This window comes from Pagrus major, chromosome 19, assembly GCF_040436345.1.
Source record: "Pagrus major chromosome 19, Pma_NU_1.0".
NCBI lineage: Eukaryota > Metazoa > Chordata > Actinopteri > Spariformes > Sparidae > Pagrus > Pagrus major.
The window spans coordinates 30,146,723-30,167,365 of NC_133233.1; the positions used below are offsets into that span (position 1 = coordinate 30,146,723).

The following is a 20,643-nucleotide window of genomic DNA, read 5'->3' on the forward strand; positions in this document are numbered from 1 at the left end:
ATAAATAAATTGTGTTCATGTATCAAACTTCCACTTTAAAATACACCGTAGTGTCGTGGTTAACACTGGTCGTCATTCTGGACCAGTCAGTCTGATCGCTGTACAGTATAAATTCTGCGGTGCTGCTCGTGTGTGTGCTGCACGGACCGTCACTGTGAATGTTTACAACATGTGCTTTGTAACCTCACCAACCAACAGCTCGTCCTCTGGGCAGACGTGTATTTTCTTCATCTTTCTCTCGTCGTGGCCGTGATTCACTGTGACCAACCGTCGACCAGCGGCTCATCTCCAGCATTAATATTCATGAGGCGCTTTGTATGTGTGGAGAGGGGGCGGAGCCACGTGAGCATATTTCTGCGTTGATTTGGGATTAATTAAAGGAAACTGCACATCGCTGGGCGTACGGCAGGTTTTATACATCTGAATATTTGGCGTACCACATGTCCTCATTTGTACATATGCAAACATTTAGTGTGGATTCTCTAAATGAGACCCCAGAGCAGTCCTGAATGATTCTGGGTCCTTGAAGAAGTTCCAGGGTCCTTGAAGAAGTTCCAGGGTCCTTAAGGAGGTTGCAGGTGCCATGAAGTAACAATCAGACAGCTGACAGCCAATCAGAGAGCAGGACTTTCTGATGTGCACGTCACTATGGCAACAGATAAACAACATATTAGCATGTTAGCAGTTAGCTAGTTCACATGGTGACCCTATGTGTGTGTGTGTGTGTGTGTGTGTGTGTGTGTGTTCAGTGAGTGTAAAGAGGCGGTCCTGGTCGTGGCAGCAGTACCTGAATGAACAGAAAGCTGAAGCTGCTCCTCTGTCACTGTTTACACAGGTAACACACACACACACACACACACACACACACACAGACTGTTGTCACTTTGCATCAGATGTCCCTCTGACCTGTCTCTCTCTCTGACCTGTCTCTCTCTCTGACCTGTCTCTGTCTCTGACCTGTCTCAATTCCATTCAACAAGCTTTATTGGCATGACTGTGTTTTACAATATTGCCAAAGCGTTAGGACTACAGAAAAAGAATGCATAGATAATAAATAATTAATAATAATTAAAAAAAAATAAATAAAGGAAAGTGTGTGTGTGTGTGTGTGTGTGTGTGTGTGTGTATGTGCGTATCAGTGTGCAGGTAAGTGGAGGAGATCATGTCAGGTGTTGGCAGCTTCTCTTCTTCTGCTGCATCTGCAGCAGCGGCACTTTTCTCTCCCAGTAGATGTTGTATGTTTTCTTGCTCTGAGAGTTTGCTGAAGTTTGGGCTTCTGTGTATGATGTTGGTGTAGAGCTGGTTCTGATGTCTGTGTATGTGTCAGTGCAGCAGGAAGTGTCTGTGTGGACCGAGCCGACACAGCCGCTCCTCTCTGGGCAGCCACGTCTGTCTGTGCCGGCCGCTCTCTCAGGCCCGGCTGTGGCTGCTGAGTCTACATAGTCAACGTTTTCCTCAGTGTCGGGTCGGTTACAGAGCTCAGATAATCTGCAGGGAGTATTGTGTGTTTAGGGCCAAACAGCATTGGAGTTTGCTTTGGGTTTGGTTGCAGATGTCCAATAGTTGATGTAATTGTCTTTTTCTTTGCTATAATTTGGCGGGGCCGGATTGTGTGAGGGCGGTCTTGGTGCCCGGTGCTGTTGGAGCTGAGCCTCTGGACCAGCTGGCTGAGGGGACTCCTGTCTTCTCTCCTCTTGGCATTGTAGGGCTTTGTAGTGGTGGAGCCGGGCTCGCTGGCTTTGAGGTGTTGGTAGAATTTTATAGCTCTTTTTTGGATCCAACAGGGGAAATTGGCCTAATTCAGCTGTGCATCCGTTGTTGGGGGAGTTCCTGTGGACTTTGAGGAAGCTTTGCAGATCTCTGTGTGCAGCTTTCCATTGGGTGTTTGTCCCATTTTTCAAAGTCTTGGTTCCTGAGAGGGCCCCACACTTCACTGCCGTACAATAAGATTGGTTCAATTATGGATTGAAATATTCTGATCCAGATTTTGACAGGTACGTCTGTTTGAGGATGTTTTTATAGTCCAGAAAGCTCTTCTGCTCTTGTCTCGGAGATCTTTAATGGCCAGATGGAAGTTTCCCGTCGATGTGATGTTTAGTCCTAAACATGTGTAGCTGTGTGTGTTCTGTGTCCGTAGAGTCCAGGTGGAACCGGTGTTGGTTTTTCTGACTCTTAGGTCGTTTCTGGAAGACCATGACTTTTGTCTTTTCCAGGTTAACGGTCAGGGCCCAGGTCTGACAGAACTTTTGCAGGTGATCTAGCTGTTTTTGTAGAGCCTCCTTTGATGGAGCGAGCAGTATTAGGTCATCTGCAAATAATAAGCATTTGACTTCTATGTCAGAGAGGGTGAGACCAGGGATATCGGACTCTTCCAGGGATTTGGCCAATTCCTGGATGTAGATGTTAAACAGGGTGGGGCTCAGACTGCAGCCCTGCTTCACTCCTCTACTTTGGGGGAAGAAGTCTGTTTCCATGATTCCAATTTTTACAGCACATTTATTATTTATGTACATTGTTTTGATGATATCGTAGGTTTTTCCTCCAATACCTTTTTCTAGTAGTGTCAGAAACAGACCATGATGCCAAATTGAGTCGAATGCTTTCTTGAAATCTACAAAACAAGAGAAGACTGTGTTTTTGTTCTGGTGGACGTGTTTCTGGACGAGGGTGTGGAGGGTGTAGATGTGGTCGCTGGTTCTGTGTTGTGGTGTAAAACCAATCTGACTCTTGCTCAGGACATTGTGCTCACTGAGGAAGTTTTGCAGACGGCTGTTTAAGATGCTGCAGAATAACTTCCCCAGGTTGCTGCTGACACATATGCCTCTGTAGTTGTCTGGCTCGTATTTGTTTCCGCTTTTAAAGATTGGAGTGATGATCCCTCTCTCTCTCTCTCTCTCTCTCTCTAACCTGTCTCTCTCTCTCTCTCTCTGACCTGTCTCTCTCTCTCTCTATCTGACCTGTCTCTCTCTCTCTCTCTAACCTGTCTCTCTCTCTCTCTCTGACCTGTCTCTCTCTCTCTCTCTCTCTCTCTCTCTCTGACCTGTCTCTCTCTCTCTCTGACCTGTCTCTCTCTCTCTCTCTAACCTGTCTCTCTCTCTCTGACCTGTCTCTCTCTCTCTCTCTAACCTGTCTCTCTCTCTCTGACCTGTCTCTCTCTCTCTCTGACCTGTCTCTCTCTCTCTCTGACCTGTCTGTCTCTCAGTCCCAGTCTTTTCCCAGTAGGAGGACTGGTTTTAAAGTTGGGATGAAGCTGGAGGGCGTCGACCCGCTGCACGCCTCCATGTTCTGTGTGCTGACTGTCGCCGAGGTAACACACACACACACACACTCACTCACACACACTCACACACACACACACACACTCACACACGCACACACACACACACACACACACACACACTCACACACACACACGCACACTCACACACACACACACACACACTCACACACGCACACACACACACACACACACACACACACACTCGCACACACACACACACACACACACACACACTCACACACGCACACACACACACACACACACTCACACACGCACACACTCACACACACACGCACACACACACACACACACACACACACACTCACACACGCACACACACACACGCACACACACACACACACACACACACACACACACACACACACACACATTCACACACACACACCCCCCTCTGAGGCTGTTCAGGTGAGTCTCCTGTCTCTCTCTGTCAGGTGATTGGCTGTCGACTCCGTCTCCATATCGACGGGTACTCAGAATGCTATGATTTCTGGGTAAATGCAGACTCAGCAAACATCCGACCGGCAGGCTGGTGTAAAGACAACAACCACAAGCTCCACCCACCCAAAGGTAAGCACAGGTAGCCCCGCCCCCTCACAGGTAACCACCTGACACAGGTGACAACACTCTACCTGTCTGTCTCTCTCCACAGGTCTCAGTGAGACAGATTTTGATTGGTCGCTCTACCTTCAGTCCTCCGGCTCTCATGCTGCTCCTCCGACCCTTTTCACCTGTCACACTGCAGTCAGTATACACCTGTTTGTCTGTTCACCTGTCTGTCTGTTCACCTGTCACACTGCAGTCAGTATACACCTGTTTGTCTGTTCACCTGTCTGTCTGTTCACCTGTCACACTGCAGTCAGTATACACCTGTTTGTCTGTTCACCTGTCTGTCTGTTCACCTGTCTGTCTGTTCACCTTTCTGTCTGTTCATCTGTTGCACTGCAGTCAGTATACACCTGTTTGTCTGTTCACCTGTCTGTCTGCTCACCTTTCTGTCTGTTCATCTGTTGCACTGCAGTCAGTATACACCTGTCAGTCTGTTCACCTCTCTGTACACCTGTCTGTCTGTTCACCTGTCTGTCTGCTCACCTGTCTGTTCACCTGTCTTTCTGTTCACCTGTCGCACTAGAGTCAGTATACACTTGTCTGTCTCTCTGCCTGTCTGTCTCTCAGAGCTGTGGGTTCAAGGTGGGGATGAAGTTGGAGGCGGTCGACAGGAAGAACCCCGGGCTCGTCTGCGTCGCCTCAGTCACTGATGTCATCGATGACCACTTCCTGGTTCACTTCGACAACTGGGACGACACGTACGACTACTGGTGAGACAGACAGGTCACAGACAGACAGGTTACAGACAGACAGGTCAGGCAGACAGGTCAGAGACAGAAAGATCAGAGAGACAGGTCAGAGACAGACAGGTGACAGACAGACAGGTCAGGCAGACAGGTCAGGCAGACAGGTTACAGACAGACAGGTCAGGCAGACAGGTCAGAGACAGAAAGATCAGAGAGACAGGTCAGAGACAGACAGGTGACAGACAGACAGGTGGCAGAGAGACAGGTCAGGCAGACAGGTCAGAGACAGACATGTGACAGACAGACAGGTGACAGATGGACAGATGACAAACAGACAGGTCAGAGAGACAGGTCAGAGACAGACATGTGACAGACAGACAGGTCAGAGAGACAGGTCAGAGACAGACATGTGACAGACAGACAGGTCAGAGAGACAGGTGGCAGACAGACAGGTGACAGACAGACAGGTCAGAGAGACAGGTTAGAGATACAGGTCAAAGAGAGACAGGTGACAGACAGACAGGTGACAGACAGACAGGGCAGAGAGTAGTATTAATAGTATTTGTACACAGTGGTAGTATTTGTAGTATTTGTAGTAGTACTAGTATTAGCAGTAGTATTAATAGTAGTAGTACACTGTGGTAGTATTTGTAGTATTTGTAGTAGTATTAAAAGTATTAGTACGCAGTGGTAGTATTTGTAGTAGTACTAGTATTAGCAGTAGTATTAATAGTATTAGTACACAGTGGTAGTATTTGTTGTACCACAGGGTTGTATTTGCAGTAAAGGGTGTAGTTGTGATGTTTGCCAGCAGGTGGAGCTGCAGTTGTATCACACTGAAGGTTCTACACAAGATCAATACTTATTGATTATCAGTATTGTTGTGTTGATGTATTGACTGTTGTATTGATCGATCAGGTGTGACAGCAGCAGTCCGTACATCCATCCTGTGGGCTGGTGTGAAGAACAAGGACGACCTCTGACTGCTCCACAGGGTACTCGCATACTCTCTGTAGTAATCAGAGTACTCTGTAGTGTTTGCTGTAGTAATCAGAGTACTCTCGATACTCTGAATACTCTGAGTACTCCTAGTTAGATGGTACTTTTGTCTTTCAGGTCATCCCAACCCAGAGAACTTCCTGTGGGAGGACTACCTGCAGGAAACTGGTTCTACTGCTGCTCCCAGATCAGTCTTCACACTGGTGAGGAACTAGGAGGTAGAGAAGGAAGCAAGGAGGTAGAGAAGGATGCAAGGAGGTAGGGAAGGATGCAAGGAGGTAGAGAAGGAAGCAAGGAGGTAGGGAAGGATGCAAGGAGGTAGGGAAGGATGCAAGGAGGTAGGGAAGGATGCAAGGAGGTAGGGAAGGATGCAAGGAGGTAGGGAAGGATGCAAGGAGGTAGAGAAGGATGCAAGGAGGTGAAGAAGGAAACAAGGCGGTAGAGAAGGAAACAAGGAGGTAGAGAAGGATGCAAGGAGGTGAAGAAGGAAACAAGGAGGTAGAGAAGGAAACATGAGGTAGAGAAGGAAACAAGGAGGTAGAGAAGGATGCAAGGAGGTGAAGAAGGAAACAAGGAGGTAGAGAAGGAAACATGAGGTAGGGAAGGAAATAAGGAGTTAGGACTAACAGGTGTGTCACATCTGTCCAATCAGAGAGCGCCACATGGTTTCCAGGTGAACCACAAGCTGGAGGCGGTCGACAGGAGGAATCCCATGTTGATCCGCGTTGCCACAATAACAGATACAGATGATTACCGGGTGAAGGTACTGTCTACCTGTCTTTCTACTTGTGTGTACCTGTGTGATGTCATACAGTATGTGATGATGTAATCAGGCGTGTGTACCTGCAGGTGCATTATGACGGCTGGTCGGAGCAGTTTGACGTCTGGTGTGACAGCGACCTCTATGATCTCCATCCTGTCGGCTGGTGTCAACGCACGGGACACCCACTGGAGCCACCCCCAGGTCAGACAGACAGGTCACTGAGAGACAGACAGGTCAGACAGACAGGTCACATAGACAAAGACAGTTTAGAGAGACAGGTCACAGAGACACAGATAGGTCAGACAGACAGGTAAAGACAGATTGACCTCATAGTCATCCTAACAGTGCTCCCTCTGTGTGTGAGACAGGTTCCTCCCCCTTGTCCTCCCCCTCTCAGGGGGTGTGTCCGACTCCAGGCTGCAGAGGAGTCGGACACATTAAAGGAGCCAAATACACCGGACACCACAGGTAACCATGACTCATTTTACCCATGTTTCCTGTTTCCCGAGTCATGTTTTTTGTTTCGTGAGTCATGTGTCTGTTTCCTGAGTCATGTTTTCATTTTCCTGAGTCATGTTTTCTGTTTCCTGAGTCATGTTTTCAGTTTCCTGAGTCATGTTTTTTGTTTCGTGAGTCATGTGTCTGTTTCCTGAGTCATGTTTTCAGTTTCCTGAGTCATGTTTTCAGTTTCCTGAGTCATGTTTTCATTTTCCTGAGTCATGTTTTCTGTTTCCTGAGTCATGTTTTCATTTTCCTGAGTCATGTTTTCTGTTTCCTGAGTCATGTTTTCATTTTCCTGAGTCATGTTTTCAGTTTCCTGAGTCATGTTTTCTGTTTCCTGAGTCATGTTTTCATTTTCCTGAGTCATGTTTTCAGTTTCCTGAGTCATGTTTTCTGTTTCCTGAGTCATGTTTTCTGTTTCCTGAGTCATGTTTTCTGTTTCCTGAGTCATGTTTTCTGTTTCCTGAGTCATGTGTCTGTTTTGTTGAGTGAAGTCAGATTTTCCTGAGTCATTGTGTGTTTGTAGAGTCATGGTTGTGTTGTGTGTGTCTCGCACAGTTCCTTCGGCTGTCCGTACTCAGACATTAATATGCGTAAAGAGGTGGTGCTTCCTGATAGGCTGGGAGGAGAGCGAGTCGTCACCCTCGTACCTGTCACCGTATATCACCATGGCAACCAGTCAGACAGGTAACCGCACTGTAGAAAACAAACTCAGTTCATTCTTCATGTAAAGTCACATCAGTCCTGGCTGTATAAGTCATGTTTGATCATATCTGTATATAAACCTTGTTTTAATACCAGCAGCAGACAGCAGAGGGCGCTCTGTGTCACTGTGAACCACTGTTTAATCTGTCTCACTGTCTCTCTACCTGTCTCACTGTCTCTCTACCTGTCTGTCTGGTGAACAGTGTTCAGGTGAAGACTGAGCCCAGAGATGACACTCTGCTGCTTCCTCTGGGCAAGAGAAGACTGACAGACAGGTGAGACAGACAGACAGACAGCTGACTGTAGGTGAAGAAGCAGTGCTCTGATTGGCTGTTGGAAGGTGAAACATGATGTTGTTCACAGTGACCTGTCTGTCTCTCTGCTGCTCAGAATAGACGACAGGATCATGTGAAGTGTGTGTGGGTGTGTGTGTGTTGTGAGTAGATTATCTGTGGAGGTTACATAAAGCTGCATTATATAACACACACACACACACACAGTGATGCAGATGAAACCAGAGGTGTCGCTCACACTCCTCACAGACTCACCTGAGGTCACCGGGTCAGCACTTTGTGATACATCATGTTACCATGACGATGCCGCGACGTGGCTTTGTGACTTTTTCTTTGACATGTTTCGCTGAAGGGACGACTGACTTAACTTCCTGTTGTCGAGGACGACAGGTTACTGTCAGATCATTCACATCATCTTCATCATCAGACACAAACAGGTAGACGTCTTCTCACAGCGTAGATAAAGACAGACAGAGACTTCAGGGATGTCTTGCAGTCTGTGACATCACTGCAGGAAGTGGAAATTATTTCAGAATAAAAGTTTTACACACTCTGAGGAGGGAGACAGGTGAGAGGACAGGGACAGGTGCATGCAGATAAAAACAACAGGAGGACATGTTACTTTAATAAAGACTCTCTGTCTCTGTCTCTCTCTCAAATTCAAATTCAAATTCAAAGGAGCTTTATTGGCATGAAAGTTTAACAACAATGTTGCCAAAGCATCAAAACACAACTCGTCCAAACACTCGGACAGAACACAACAAATAACAACACAAACACAACACCAAGATTGATTTACATTAATTATATATACAGTGTGTGTGTGTGTGTGTGTGTGTGTGTGTGTGTGTGTGTGTCTCAGGTGTGCATGGTGACACATATTGGGCAGCAGGTGTGTGTGTGTGTGTGTGTGTGTGTGTGTGTCTCAGGTGTGCATGGTGACACATATTGGGCAGCAGGTTGCCCTGTCTCCTTCTCCCAGGAGTATTTTAATGTTGAGAGGTGGTTCAGCTCTTTGAACTCTGAGATTACAGAGTTGAACTTGTTAAAATAAATGTTCCTGCTTTCGTTGAATGCTTTACATTGTAGGAGAAAGTGCATCTCTGTCTCAGCCTCACCTGTCCAGCAGCGACCACATGTTGTGTTGTCTTTTGTTGCCGTGATTGTTTGCGTCTTCCTGTTTGGATGGTCAGATTGTGGTCACTGAGCCTGTACTTGGTGAGCATCTGTCTCTGCTTCCTATCTCTGACAGCAGAGAGATGTTCTGCTCTTCATCGTCTCTTTTTAGGGCGAGATAACGTTCTGTCTCTCTGTCTCTCTCATAATTGGCTCCACCCACAGACTGCCCCAGCCAACCAAATTCCTCCGTGTGAAAGTGGAAGAGGAGGAGCTTCACCTCGGAGCCCTCAGTCCAGGTACAGTACTTGAAGAGGTCTCACTCTTCCGGCTTTATTCGGAGGTAATTAAAGACAAGTTTCCCAGAATGCATTTCACATGAGCCAGCAGACATCTGGGGATTCAGTGTGAAGTCAAATTCCAAAAAAATGCACATGAATCTCCGGACGACCGGCCTGAACCTGCACGGACCACACAAGTCTGCACAGAACCCAACGACCACTTCTACCCCTGCACGAACCGACAGCAGCCCAAAGACATTCCCGCTACGCCGCGTAGGGCTGTGATCCACAGTCCGTACGTTTACATGATGGCAGCAGTCCAGTTAAACGGCCTGATCGAGCTGTAGCTGTAGCTGCACTGAGGTGTGCGTGGAAACATGCTGAGTGATGGATCAGGTGTCATTCACAAGTGTCTCTAGGGGCTGACGTCACACTGCACTTAGCCCATTAGCATTATTAGAAACTCCTTAGCCCCATGCTAAGGGAGCTGTTAGCCCTGGGCTAAGAAAGCGTTGGTGTTAGCCCACATTCCAAAGTGGGCTACTTCCGACTTTAGCCCTGGGCTGGCCCTGCTGTGGAGCAGAGTTAGAGTTTGTGGGGTTATCCCCTGAGAAGCATGTAAACAGGGCTAAGAGGTTCTGGTGTGAAACTGGGCTAACGTAAACAGAACAGTAACACAACGTTTTATAAGTTAACATTAATTCATGGATAGCTGTTAGCTTATGAAGAGCTGTTAGCTAAAGCTAGTTGTTCTTCTGGTGTTTTTGTCAGTTAAACAGCTTCAGGTGCATCAGTGCCTCCTTGTGGACTGAAAGAAGACGACACTGATTCACGTGCAGATGGATCCGATCACGTTTGATCCGATTACATGTAAACTGTTGAGGTGACATCATCAGTGACAGCAGGAGCATCACATGATGCGTTCAGGACACACTGCAGGTGTTTAATGATGTAATGACTCTCACACTCACCATCTCATCATGTTTCCATGGATACAGCAGGCGGATGAAGTGGCTGTTTCCATGGTAACAGCTGTGTTGGTTGTCCTCTGAGTTTTCTCGTCTGAAGAGGAGCAGACTCTTTCTGATCACTCATCAGCTGATTGATCACATGGTGCCCGTCTCACTCTCAGTCCACAGACAGGTCTCTGCTGTCTTGTCACATTTTAATGAGCTCTGGTTGAATCTGGGTCTGGGGGGGTCCTGGTTCTGATCTGAAACTGCTACATGTCTGGACCAGGACCACACGCTACTGATGATCAGTAGTAATTGATCAGCTGATTACTCTGCAGATTGTTTTCTCAAAGGATAAAGATCAAAGATCTTTGAGTATTCTATTATTTCATTTATTCAATACAGTCAGATAATAATACATCTTATTGATTATGTACAGAACCGGCTGAGCTCCTCAGTTTATGAGTTCATTTAAGATACAATCTGTCAGATTTCTGCATTAAAACAACTGGACCTTTGTTCTGCATGTTGTTGAGTTGTGTTCTCACATCATCACAAATGTTTCCAACAAAGTTAAAGCAGAGAAATCCTCCAGTGTCCTCGAGGTGACGCTGAGTTTCATCTGGTCGTCTGTGGCTGTAACTTCAGGAGAGAGTCAGAGAGAGAGGAAGGAAGTCTGAGAGCGAGACCAAACACAACGAGAAGAAAACTTTAACACATCAGAGAGTTGAGGTGAAGCTCTGAGTGAAGTCAGCACTCAGCAGAGACTCTGGTTCTGGTTCTGGTTCTCTGTCTCCTCTCTGTAACGTTACCTTCATGAAGTAAAGTCCATTTCCCCTCCAGCTCCAGTCAGCAGTCAACATTACAGAACAGAACCACCCGACAGTGGAGGTCACCTCCGGATCACTGCTGCAGTCAGGCTGATAAACAGGAGTGAAGATAAATCCACTTTTTAATCCCACAAGTTCAAAAGTAACTCTGAGCTCTCCTCCCGTCGGTGAACGGCTCCGGATCAGAACCTGATGAGACTCCAGGTGTTTAGTCCTCCAGCAGGTCTGGATCTGGACCCACTCTCCTCCACAGTTAGAGTCAGGAGAGTCCTGATGGTCCTGGTTCTGATCTGAAGCTGAACATGTCTGGACCAGGACCACACGGCAGGTGGAGAGAGTCCTCCACCTGCACCTTCACATCTGTTGTCAATTCAATTAGATTCAGTTCAGTTCAGTTCAAAGAGGTTTTATGTTGCCAAAGCATCAAAACACAACTCGTCCAAACACTCGGACAGAACACAACAAATAACAACACAAACACAACACCAAGATTGATTTACATTAATTATATATACAGTGTGTGTGTGTGTGTGTGTGTGTGTGTGTGTCGGTCACTCACTGTCCCTCAGGCTGTGGCATGTTGATACATATTGGGTACATATATGTTGTCTCTGATCTGTCTGTCTCTCTCTGACCTGTCTGTGTCTCGAGCAGAGTCCAGTTTGCAGGCCGCCCTCCATCAGTCTGTCTTCCTGTCGGCCATGTCAGCACAGCCTGGTCGCGACCTGTCGCTCTGCTGGGAGCAACACCGCAAACTGCTGCCTGGCGTGGCCCGAGTCCACGCCGACGCCGTCCAGCACTGGAGCGTCCAGCAGGTCAGTAGGTCTCTGACCTGTCTCTCTTTCTCTGACCTGTCTCTCTCTCTCTCTCTCTCTCTGTCTCACTGTCCTCTCTGTCTGTCTCTCTGACCTGTCTGTCTCTCTGCAGGTGTCAGATTTCGTTGAGTCTCTTCCCGGCTGTGAGGATCAGGCCAAGCACTTCAGGGACGAGGTGAGGCGACCAATCAGCTGCTGTAGATTTTATGATGCATTCAACATGCTGTGATCTGATTGGTTCCTGCCTCTCTCTGTCTAGCAAATCGATGGCCGGGCCTTCCTCCTCCTCACCCAACGGGACATCGTCAGGATCATGTCAATCAAACTTGGTCCTGCCCTCAAAATCTACAACTCCATCCTGATGTTCAAACACGCCAAGGACAGGAGCCAATCACATGCTCAGGACAGGAACCAATCACATGCTCAGGACAGGAGCCAATCACATGCTCAGGACAGGAGCCAATCACATGCTCAGGACAGGAGCCAATCACATGCTCAGGACAGGAGCCTATCACATGCTCAGGACAGGAGCCAATCACATGCTCAGGACAGGAGGCAATCACACACTCAGGATAGGACTCAATCCCAGGAAGAGGACAAGAACCAATCACACGCAGAGGACAAGAACCAATCACACGCAGAGGACAAGAACCAATCACACACAGAGGACAAGAACCAATCACACGCAGAGGACAAGAACCAATCACACACAGAGGACAAGAACCAATCACACACAGAGGATACCAACACAGACAAATCGTGACCGAACCAACCCAGATACCTGATTGACGACCCAACGTGAACTCCCATCTTTCATCCAATCATCACTCAGATGCTCAGGTGTGGGTCTTGTGACCTCATGATGCACCTGAACTCCATTTCAGGCTCCTACAGGTCTGCAGGTGACTGAACCAAAACCAGCCCCAGTGTGCAAAGGATTCTGGGATGTTGAGTCCTAAACAACACACCTGCTGTGATGACAGTGGACATATCGTTTCCTCTGTGACCAAAAACCATCTGAGAAGAAAAAGTCTTTAATTTTCCTTTTTTTCTAAAACCTCCTGGAGACAACATGGCTGCTGACAGCTGATTGGCTCCTTATAAAAAAAGACACATAAAAAGTTTAAAGTTGAGATCAGTTTTCTACATTTTCTATAATATCTGAAAACATTTTATTATGACAGTTAAAAGATCATTAAGAGTTAAAGGTGTCATGAGAATAATATTAAATCACAATTAACACATTTTATATAACAAGAAACCTTCTGATCAGTTTCAGCTGTTTTTAATTAATGTAAGGGCTCGTTAATAAACATCACACAGGACTGAAACAGGAAACACTTGATGACATCACACTGTGGCTCCGCCTCCACTGTAATGATGTCATTTCCACCTGAACAACTCTCAGGATTTTACTCTTTGGACTTTGTTTTGTTTGATGAAGGCTCGTCACTTCACTCCACGTGGAAACATGACATCATCCAAAAGTCCTGCCTCCTCTGCTGTGATTGGTCAGTTTGTGGAAAGTGGCTGACATGAGCTTTGAAGTAATTTTGAATAATAAGTTTATATTTATAATTTTATTCTCTCTAGTGTTCTTCAGAGTCTCTGCTGTATCTATAGATTTCTATTATAAAGTTTATATATGAGTATATATATTTGTATTCCTGTGTGTCAGTCCTGCTGAGTTCGCTCTGACTCCTCCTACCTGCTGATGTCACTGTGATGTCACAGCTCCCTCAGGTCCAGCTTGTTTTAATGTTTGCAACAATCCGCTGATGTTTTATTTCTGTCAGTGTTGGATGAGATCAATAAAGTTTCTGATCTGACTTCTTTGTTCTGTGCTCCATAAATCCATTTAGAAATCTGTTTCTGTCATCTGATTGGTTCACAAACAGGAACTATGTTGGTGTTAGCCTGTTAGCATCTATCAGAATAGCATTAGTGTCAGATTAGCAACAATGATTTGACAGTGACAGACACACACACACACACACACACGCACACAGACACACACACAAACAGACACAGACACACGCACACACACAAACAGACACACACACACACACACAAACACACACACACAGTCTGGATGTCACCACCAGTTTTAATAAATGTTTGTCCTTTTATGTCTCTAAATGGAGACGATGTCATTTTCCACAGTGCAGTCTCGCTCTGGTTTACCCAGAATTCACAGCAGGTGAGTATGAGTGAGGACAGATCTGATGCAGCAGCTACAGAGTCTCTGCAGGGACAAACTTCCTCAGAGAACGTTTGAACGCAGACAAATTATTCAGATGCTGCAGAGCTGCTCTGCTCTGTCTCCTAGCAACAAGAACATCCCAGAACCAGCACCAACATCACCCACTGCAGAGAGACAGACAGGCACATAGACACAGAGAGAGACAGACAGATAGACAGACAGAGGGTTGAGATAGGCAGATAGACAGAGAAACAGACAGACAGGGCTTGGACAGACAGGTGAGAGAGACAGAGGGTTGAGACAGGCAGATAGAGAAACAGACAGACAGAGGGGTGGGACAGACAGACAGGTAAAAGATAGACAGGCACATAGACACAGAGACAGACAGGCGACAGACAGACAGACAGACAGAGGGGTGGGACAGACAGGTAAAAGACAGACAGGCACATAGACACAGAGACAGACAGGTGAGTGACAGGCGAGAGACAGACAGACAGACAGACAGACAGAGGGGTGGGACAGACAGGTAAAAGACAGACAGGCACATAGACACAGAGACAGACAGGTGAGTGACAGGCGAGAGACAGACAGACAGACAGACAGACAGAGGGGTGGGACAGACAGGTGAGAGATAGAGAGACAGGTGAGAGAGAGAGACAGGTAGATATACACAGAGAAACAGACAGACAGGCACATAGACAGAGAGAAGAGACATACTGACAGAGGGCTGAGACACACAGACAGGCGAGAGAGAGACAGACAGACAGGGGTGAGACAGACAGTTGTTGGATTAACCTGTCTCTCTCTCTGTGTTGGATTAACCTGTCTCTCTCTCTCTCTCTCTCTCAAATTCAAATTCAAATTCAAATTCAAATTCAAATTCAAAGGAGCTTTATTGGCATGAAAGTTTAACAACAATGTTGCCAAAGCATCAAAACACAACTCGTCCAAACACTCGGACAGAACACAACAAATAACAACATGAACACCAACACAACACTGTGTGTGTGTGTGTCTGTGTATGTGTGTGTGTGTGTGTGTCTCAGGTGTGCATGGTGACACATATTGGGCAGCAGGTATGCCCTGTCTCCTTCTCCCAGGAGTATTTTAATGTTGAGAGGTGGTTCAGCTCTTTGAACTCTGAGATTACAGAGTTGAACTTGTTAAAATAAATGTTCCTGCTTTCGTTGAATGCTTTACATTGTAGGAGAAAGTGCATCTCTGTCTCAGCCTCACCTGTCCAGCAGCGACCACATGTTGTGTTGTCTTTTGGTTGCCGTGATTGTTTGTGTCTTCCTGTTTGGATGGTCAGTTTGTGGTCACTGAGCCTGTACTTGGTGAGCATCTGTCTCTGCTTCCTATCTCTGACAGCAGAGAGATGTTCTGCTCTTCATCGTCTCTTTTTAGGGCGAGATAACGTTCTGATCCACTTTGGCTTTTAGTTTCTTCTTTCCAATGTTCCAGGCAGGTTTCTTTACATTGTGTTATAATGTGCTTTCCTCTGATTGGTGTTTGGAGAGTTTGGAGTTTCTCTCTCTCTCTCTGTTGGATTAACCTCTCTCTCTCTCTCTGTTGGATTAACCTGTCTCTCTCTCTCTCTGTTGGATTAACCTGTCTTTCTCTGTTGGATTAACCTGTCTCTCTCTCTCTCTCTGTTGGATTAACCTGTCTCTCTCTCTCTGTTGGATTAACCTGTCTTTCTCTGTTGGATTAACCTGTCTCTCTCTCTCTGTTGGATTAACCTGTCTCTCTCTGTTGGATTAACCTCTCTCTCTCTCTCTCTCTCTCTGTTGGATTAACCTGTCTCTCTCTCTCTCTGTTGGATTAACCTGTCTTTCTCTGTTGGATTAACCTGTCTCTCTCTCTCTGTTGGATTAACCTCTCTCTCTCTCTCTCTGTTGGATTAACCTGTCTTTCTCTGTTGGATTAACCTGTCTCTCTCTCTCTGTTGGATTAACCTCTCTCTCTCTCTCTCTCTGTTGGATTAACCTGTCTTTCTCTGTTGGATTAACCTGTCTCTCTCTCTCTCTGTTGGATTAACCTCTCTCTCTCTCTCTCTGTTGGATTAACCTGTCTCTCTCTCTCTGTTGGATTAACCTGTCTCTCTCTCTCTCTGTTGGATTAACCTCTCTCTCTCTCTCTCTGTTGGATTAACCTGTCTCTCTCTCTCTCTGTTGGATTAACCTCTCTCTCTCTCTGTTGGATTAACCTCTCTCTCTCTCTGTTGGATTAACCTCTCTCTCTCTCTCTTGGATTAACCTGTCTCTCTCTCTCTCTGTTGGATTAACCTCTCTCTCTCTCTCTCTCTTGGATTAACCTGTCTCTCTCTCTCTCTCAGTTGGATTAACCTGTCTCTCTCTCTCTCTCTCTTGGATTAACCTCTCTCTCTCTCTCTCTCAGTTGGATTAACCTGTCTTTCTCTGTTGGATTAACCTGTCTTTCTCAGTTGGATTAACCTGTCTTTCTCTGTTGGATTAACCTGTCTTTCTCTGTTGGATTAACCTGTCTCTCTCTCTCTCTCTCCCTCTGTTGGATTAACCTGTCTCTCTCTCTCTCTCTGTGTTGGATTAACCTGTCTCTCTCTCTCTCTCTCTCTCTCTCTGTTGGATTAACCTGTCTCTCTCTCTCTCTCTGTTGGATTAACCTGTCTCTCTCTCTCTCTCTGTTGGATTAACCTGTCTCTCTCTCTCTCTCTCTCTCTCTTGGATTAACCTGTCTCACTCTCTCTCCTATTCTGTTTTTCTCTCATCACTGCAGAGCAACCAGAGAGAGAGAGATAGAGAGAGAGATGGGGGAGGGGGAGCAGAGGAGAGGAGGCAGAGGGGGAGACGACGGGAGGAGACGACGTGAGGAGACGACAGGAGGAGAACAGATTTAGAGAGGAGGAAGAGGAGGAAACATCGGAGCAGCAGCAGCAGCAGCAGGAGGAGGAGGAGGATGAAGAGGAAAGAGGATAGAGATGAAGCGACGAAGCTCCAACAGTGAGAACATTTAATTCTATTGTGTTCTGTATGTTCTCTGTACGTTCTCTGTATGTTGTCTGTATGTTGTCTGTATGTTCTCTGTATGTTCTCTGTACGTTCTCTGTATGTTGTCTGTATGTTCTCTGTATGTTCTCTGTATGTTGTCTGTATGTTGTCTGTATGTTCTCTGTATGTTGACTGTATGTTCTCTATATGTTCTCTGAAGGTTCTCCGTATGTTCTCTTATCGATCAGTGTGGAACGATATCGATCAGTGTTCTGCTCCAATGATTAATATCCTCTGAACAATACTAACCAATACTGATCAATACTGCTCTATCCCGTCATGTCTCTTCTGTATTCTGTTAGTTGTCGTTATTTATCAGTATTGATTAATAGCATTGATATGTATTGAATAGAATTGATCAGTAACAAATAGCATTGATTGGTACTGAACAGAGAAGTGATTGTTGTATTGATTGGATCACAGAGTATTGATCTGTATCTGTATCTAATAATTAGTATTGATCATTATTGGTCAGTATCTGTCTGTAATGATTTGATTGTGTCAGTGTCAGTATTGATCATTATGTGTCAATATTGATCAGTTATCTGTTTATATTGATCAGTTTGTGTCAATACTGATGATCAGTATCTTCATGTATTGATTGGTATGTGTCAGTATTGATCAGTATTGACGCTGTAGGAGGTGGAGGAGGCACAGATGTGATTCACAGTCAGACTCTTCTGTGGAGGAGCTGCAGTGCATGATGGGAGACGTGTTTCACTCACAGCTCTGAGGTCACTTTAATAACCGCAGACTGTCAGCCAGAGGGTGAGTGCTGCATTGTGGGAGTTTCAGTGTAGTCCACACACACACACACACACACACACACACACACACACACACACACACACACACACACACACACACACACACACACACAGAGTGAAATGACCATTATTATTAGACACATTGTTTATTCATTAAAATTAAATAACAAAAAAAACTAAATTATAAAATGGATTTATGTCAACAAATAACTGCTCTTTGTAATTGTTTTAACTCTCTTTGTGGTGTTTTGAGTCTGTTTGTAGTTGTTTTGAGTCTCTTTGTAGTGTTTTGAGTCTCTTTGTAGTTGTTTTGAGCCTCTTTGTAGTTGCTTTGAGTCTCTTTGTAGTGTTTTGAGTCTCTTTTTAGTGTGTTGAGTCTCTTTTTAGTGTTTTGAGTCTCTTTGTAGTTGTTTTGAGTCTCTTTGTTGAGTTTTGAGTCTCTTTGTAGTGTTTTGAGTCTCTGTAGTTGTTTTGAGTCTCTTTGTAGTGTTTTGAGTCTCTTTTTAGTGTGTTGAGTCTCTTTTTAGTGTTTTGAGTCTCTTTGTAGTTGTTTTGAGTCTCTTTGTTGAGTTTTGAGTCTCTTTATGGTGTTTTGAGTCTCTTTGTAGTTGTTTTGAGCCTCTTTGTAGTGTTTTGAGTCTCTTTGTAGTTGTTTCGAGTCTCTTTGTAGTTGTTTTGAGTCTCTTTGTTGAGTTTTGGGTCTCTTTGTAGTGTTTTGAGTGTGTTTGTTGTGGTTTTGAGTCTCTTTGTAGTTGTTTTGAGCCTCTTTGTAGTGTTTTGAGTCTCTTTGTAGTTGTTTAGAGTCTCTTTGTAGTTGCTTTGAGTCTCATAGTGTTTTGAGTCTCTTTTTAGTGTTTTGAGCCTCTTTGTAGTTGTTTTGAATCTCTATGTAGTTGTTTCTAGTCTCTTTGTAGTTGTTTTGAGTCTCTTTGTTGAGTTTTGGGTCTCTTTGTAGTGTTTTGAGTGTGTTTGTTGCTGTTTTGAGTCTCTTTATGGTGTTTTGAGTCTCTGTGGAGTTTTGAGTCTCTTTATGGTGTTTTGAGTCTCTTTGTAGTGTTTTGAGTCTCTTTGTAGTGTTTTGAATCTCTGTGTTGTGGTTTTGAGTCTCTTTGTAGTTGTTTTGAGCCTCTTTGTAGTGTTTTGAGTCTCTTTGTAGTTGCTTTGAGTCTCATAGTGTTTTGAGTCTCTTTTTAGTGTTTTGAGCCTCTTTGTAGTTGTTTTGAATCTCTATGTAGTTGTTTCTAGTCTCTTTGTAGTTGTTTTGAGTCTCTTTGTTGAGTTTTGAGTCTCTGTGGAGTTTTGAGTCTCTTTATGGTGTTTTGAGCCTCTTTGTAGTTGTTTTGAGTCTCTGTGTCGTGGTTTTGAGTCTCTTTGTAGTTGTTTTGAGCCTCTGTTGAGTTTTGGGTCTCTTTGTAGTGTTTTGAGTGTGTTTGTAGTTGTTTTGAGTGTCCTTGTTCTGCTTTGAGTCTCTTTGTAGTGGTTTCGAGTAACTTTGTGGTCATGTTTGTTCTTTTTTTCTAGTCTATTTGTATTTGTTTTGAGTCTCTCTGTATTGTTTTGAGTCTCTGTAATGGTTTTAAGTTTCTTTGTAGTCGTCCGGAGTCACTGGAGTTGTTTTGAGTCTCTTTGTAGTTGTTTTGAGTCTCTTTGTAGTCATTTTCAGTCTCTTTGTAGTCATTTGGCGTCACTCTGTAGTTGTTTTAAGTCTCTTTCTAGTCATTTTGAGTCTCTGTGTAGCTTTTTGCATCTCTTTGAATTGATCCAAGATAGATCTAAGATGATGCCCTTCACGATGGCCTCGGTGCTGCACTCTCTAGTGCTTCCTCTGTTCTTGTTTTTGTCAGCTGTTCCTCTTTAATTTCATACACAGGAGGAATGTTGAAACATCAGACAATCCACTGGTCAAACTTTTTCTCTGTTTTTCACTGAATGAGAGTGTTTTCTAACTTCGCTCTAGTCAATAAAGCCAGCGAATGTCTGCTCTCCAGCCAACAAGATGGATGAACTGCTGCTCCTAAACAGAGTGAACATGCACCATTGCAGATCTGCCACCTTCTGTTTCACCAAAATCTGGCTTGGTGCGCACATACTGGACTCAACACTACAACTGCAGGGTTTCATCTGCTCTGAGCAGACTGCATGACAGGGCGATCAGGGAAGACGGGGTGAGGCGTGGGAGGGCTTCTACATTAACAAAGCTTGGTGTACAAATTTCAGTGTCCTCACATAGAGACTATTTTCATAGACTTCACCATGGAAGGTCTCTCATTTATACTGTACGCTGTTTACATATCAGGTCAGACCTGTTAGTGAGGCAATACAACACCTGGCTGACCACTCTCTTCAGAGTAACAGGAAAACCTAACCATCTCTCTTTCTCTCTCTCTGACAGGAAGTTGGTGACCGAGTCCAGGTGAGGTGGCGGTGGGCGGGGCTTAGCCTGCTGAGCCACCGTCTGATTGGTGGGTGGTAATGATCGCGACTGGCGGCCTTCTGCGGATCAATGCACGGCGACAGGACTCACTGAGGTCCAAACCACACAAACCACACACTCACAAGAGGAAGAGCAAGAAGAAGAGGTTGCACACACGCGCACACACACACACACACACACACAGTGTGGTCTTGATGCTGTAACCTTTCAGAACATGATGATGTCACTTCCTGTCCCCTCAGGAGGAGCGAGGTGGTGGTGGTGAAAGGGAAGTTGAAGCTGGTTTCAGTCTCAGGTCTGGTGGCGGCGCTTGGGATCCTTGTCCTGCTGGTGGGCATGGTCATGGCGGCTCTGGGCTACT

At 45.5% G+C, this 20,643-nt stretch overlaps 1 protein-coding gene across 1 annotated transcript in view; it reads left to right on the forward strand.

The window, feature by feature from the left end:
* The window catches only part of LOC141014391 (lethal(3)malignant brain tumor-like protein 4), a 15,130-nt gene extending 1,452 nt beyond the window's left edge, over window positions 1-13,678 (forward strand). Inside the window, exons 3-18 of the mRNA XM_073488137.1 lie at window positions 750-835; window positions 3,203-3,307; window positions 3,733-3,868; window positions 3,951-4,042; window positions 4,475-4,617; window positions 5,512-5,588; window positions 5,710-5,795; window positions 6,245-6,355; window positions 6,442-6,556; window positions 6,724-6,823; window positions 7,415-7,543; window positions 7,765-7,836; window positions 9,196-9,269; window positions 11,689-11,849; window positions 11,962-12,024; window positions 12,109-13,678. Of these exons, the coding sequence (XP_073344238.1) occupies window positions 750-835; window positions 3,203-3,307; window positions 3,733-3,868; window positions 3,951-4,042; window positions 4,475-4,617; window positions 5,512-5,588; window positions 5,710-5,795; window positions 6,245-6,355; window positions 6,442-6,556; window positions 6,724-6,823; window positions 7,415-7,543; window positions 7,765-7,836; window positions 9,196-9,269; window positions 11,689-11,849; window positions 11,962-12,024; window positions 12,109-12,612 (2,054 nt within the window). The 3' untranslated portion in view covers window positions 12,613-13,678. The remainder of the gene's footprint in view (window positions 1-749; window positions 836-3,202; window positions 3,308-3,732; window positions 3,869-3,950; window positions 4,043-4,474; window positions 4,618-5,511; window positions 5,589-5,709; window positions 5,796-6,244; window positions 6,356-6,441; window positions 6,557-6,723; window positions 6,824-7,414; window positions 7,544-7,764; window positions 7,837-9,195; window positions 9,270-11,688; window positions 11,850-11,961; window positions 12,025-12,108) is intronic.
* The last annotated feature ends 6,965 nt before the right edge of the window (window positions 13,679-20,643 follow it).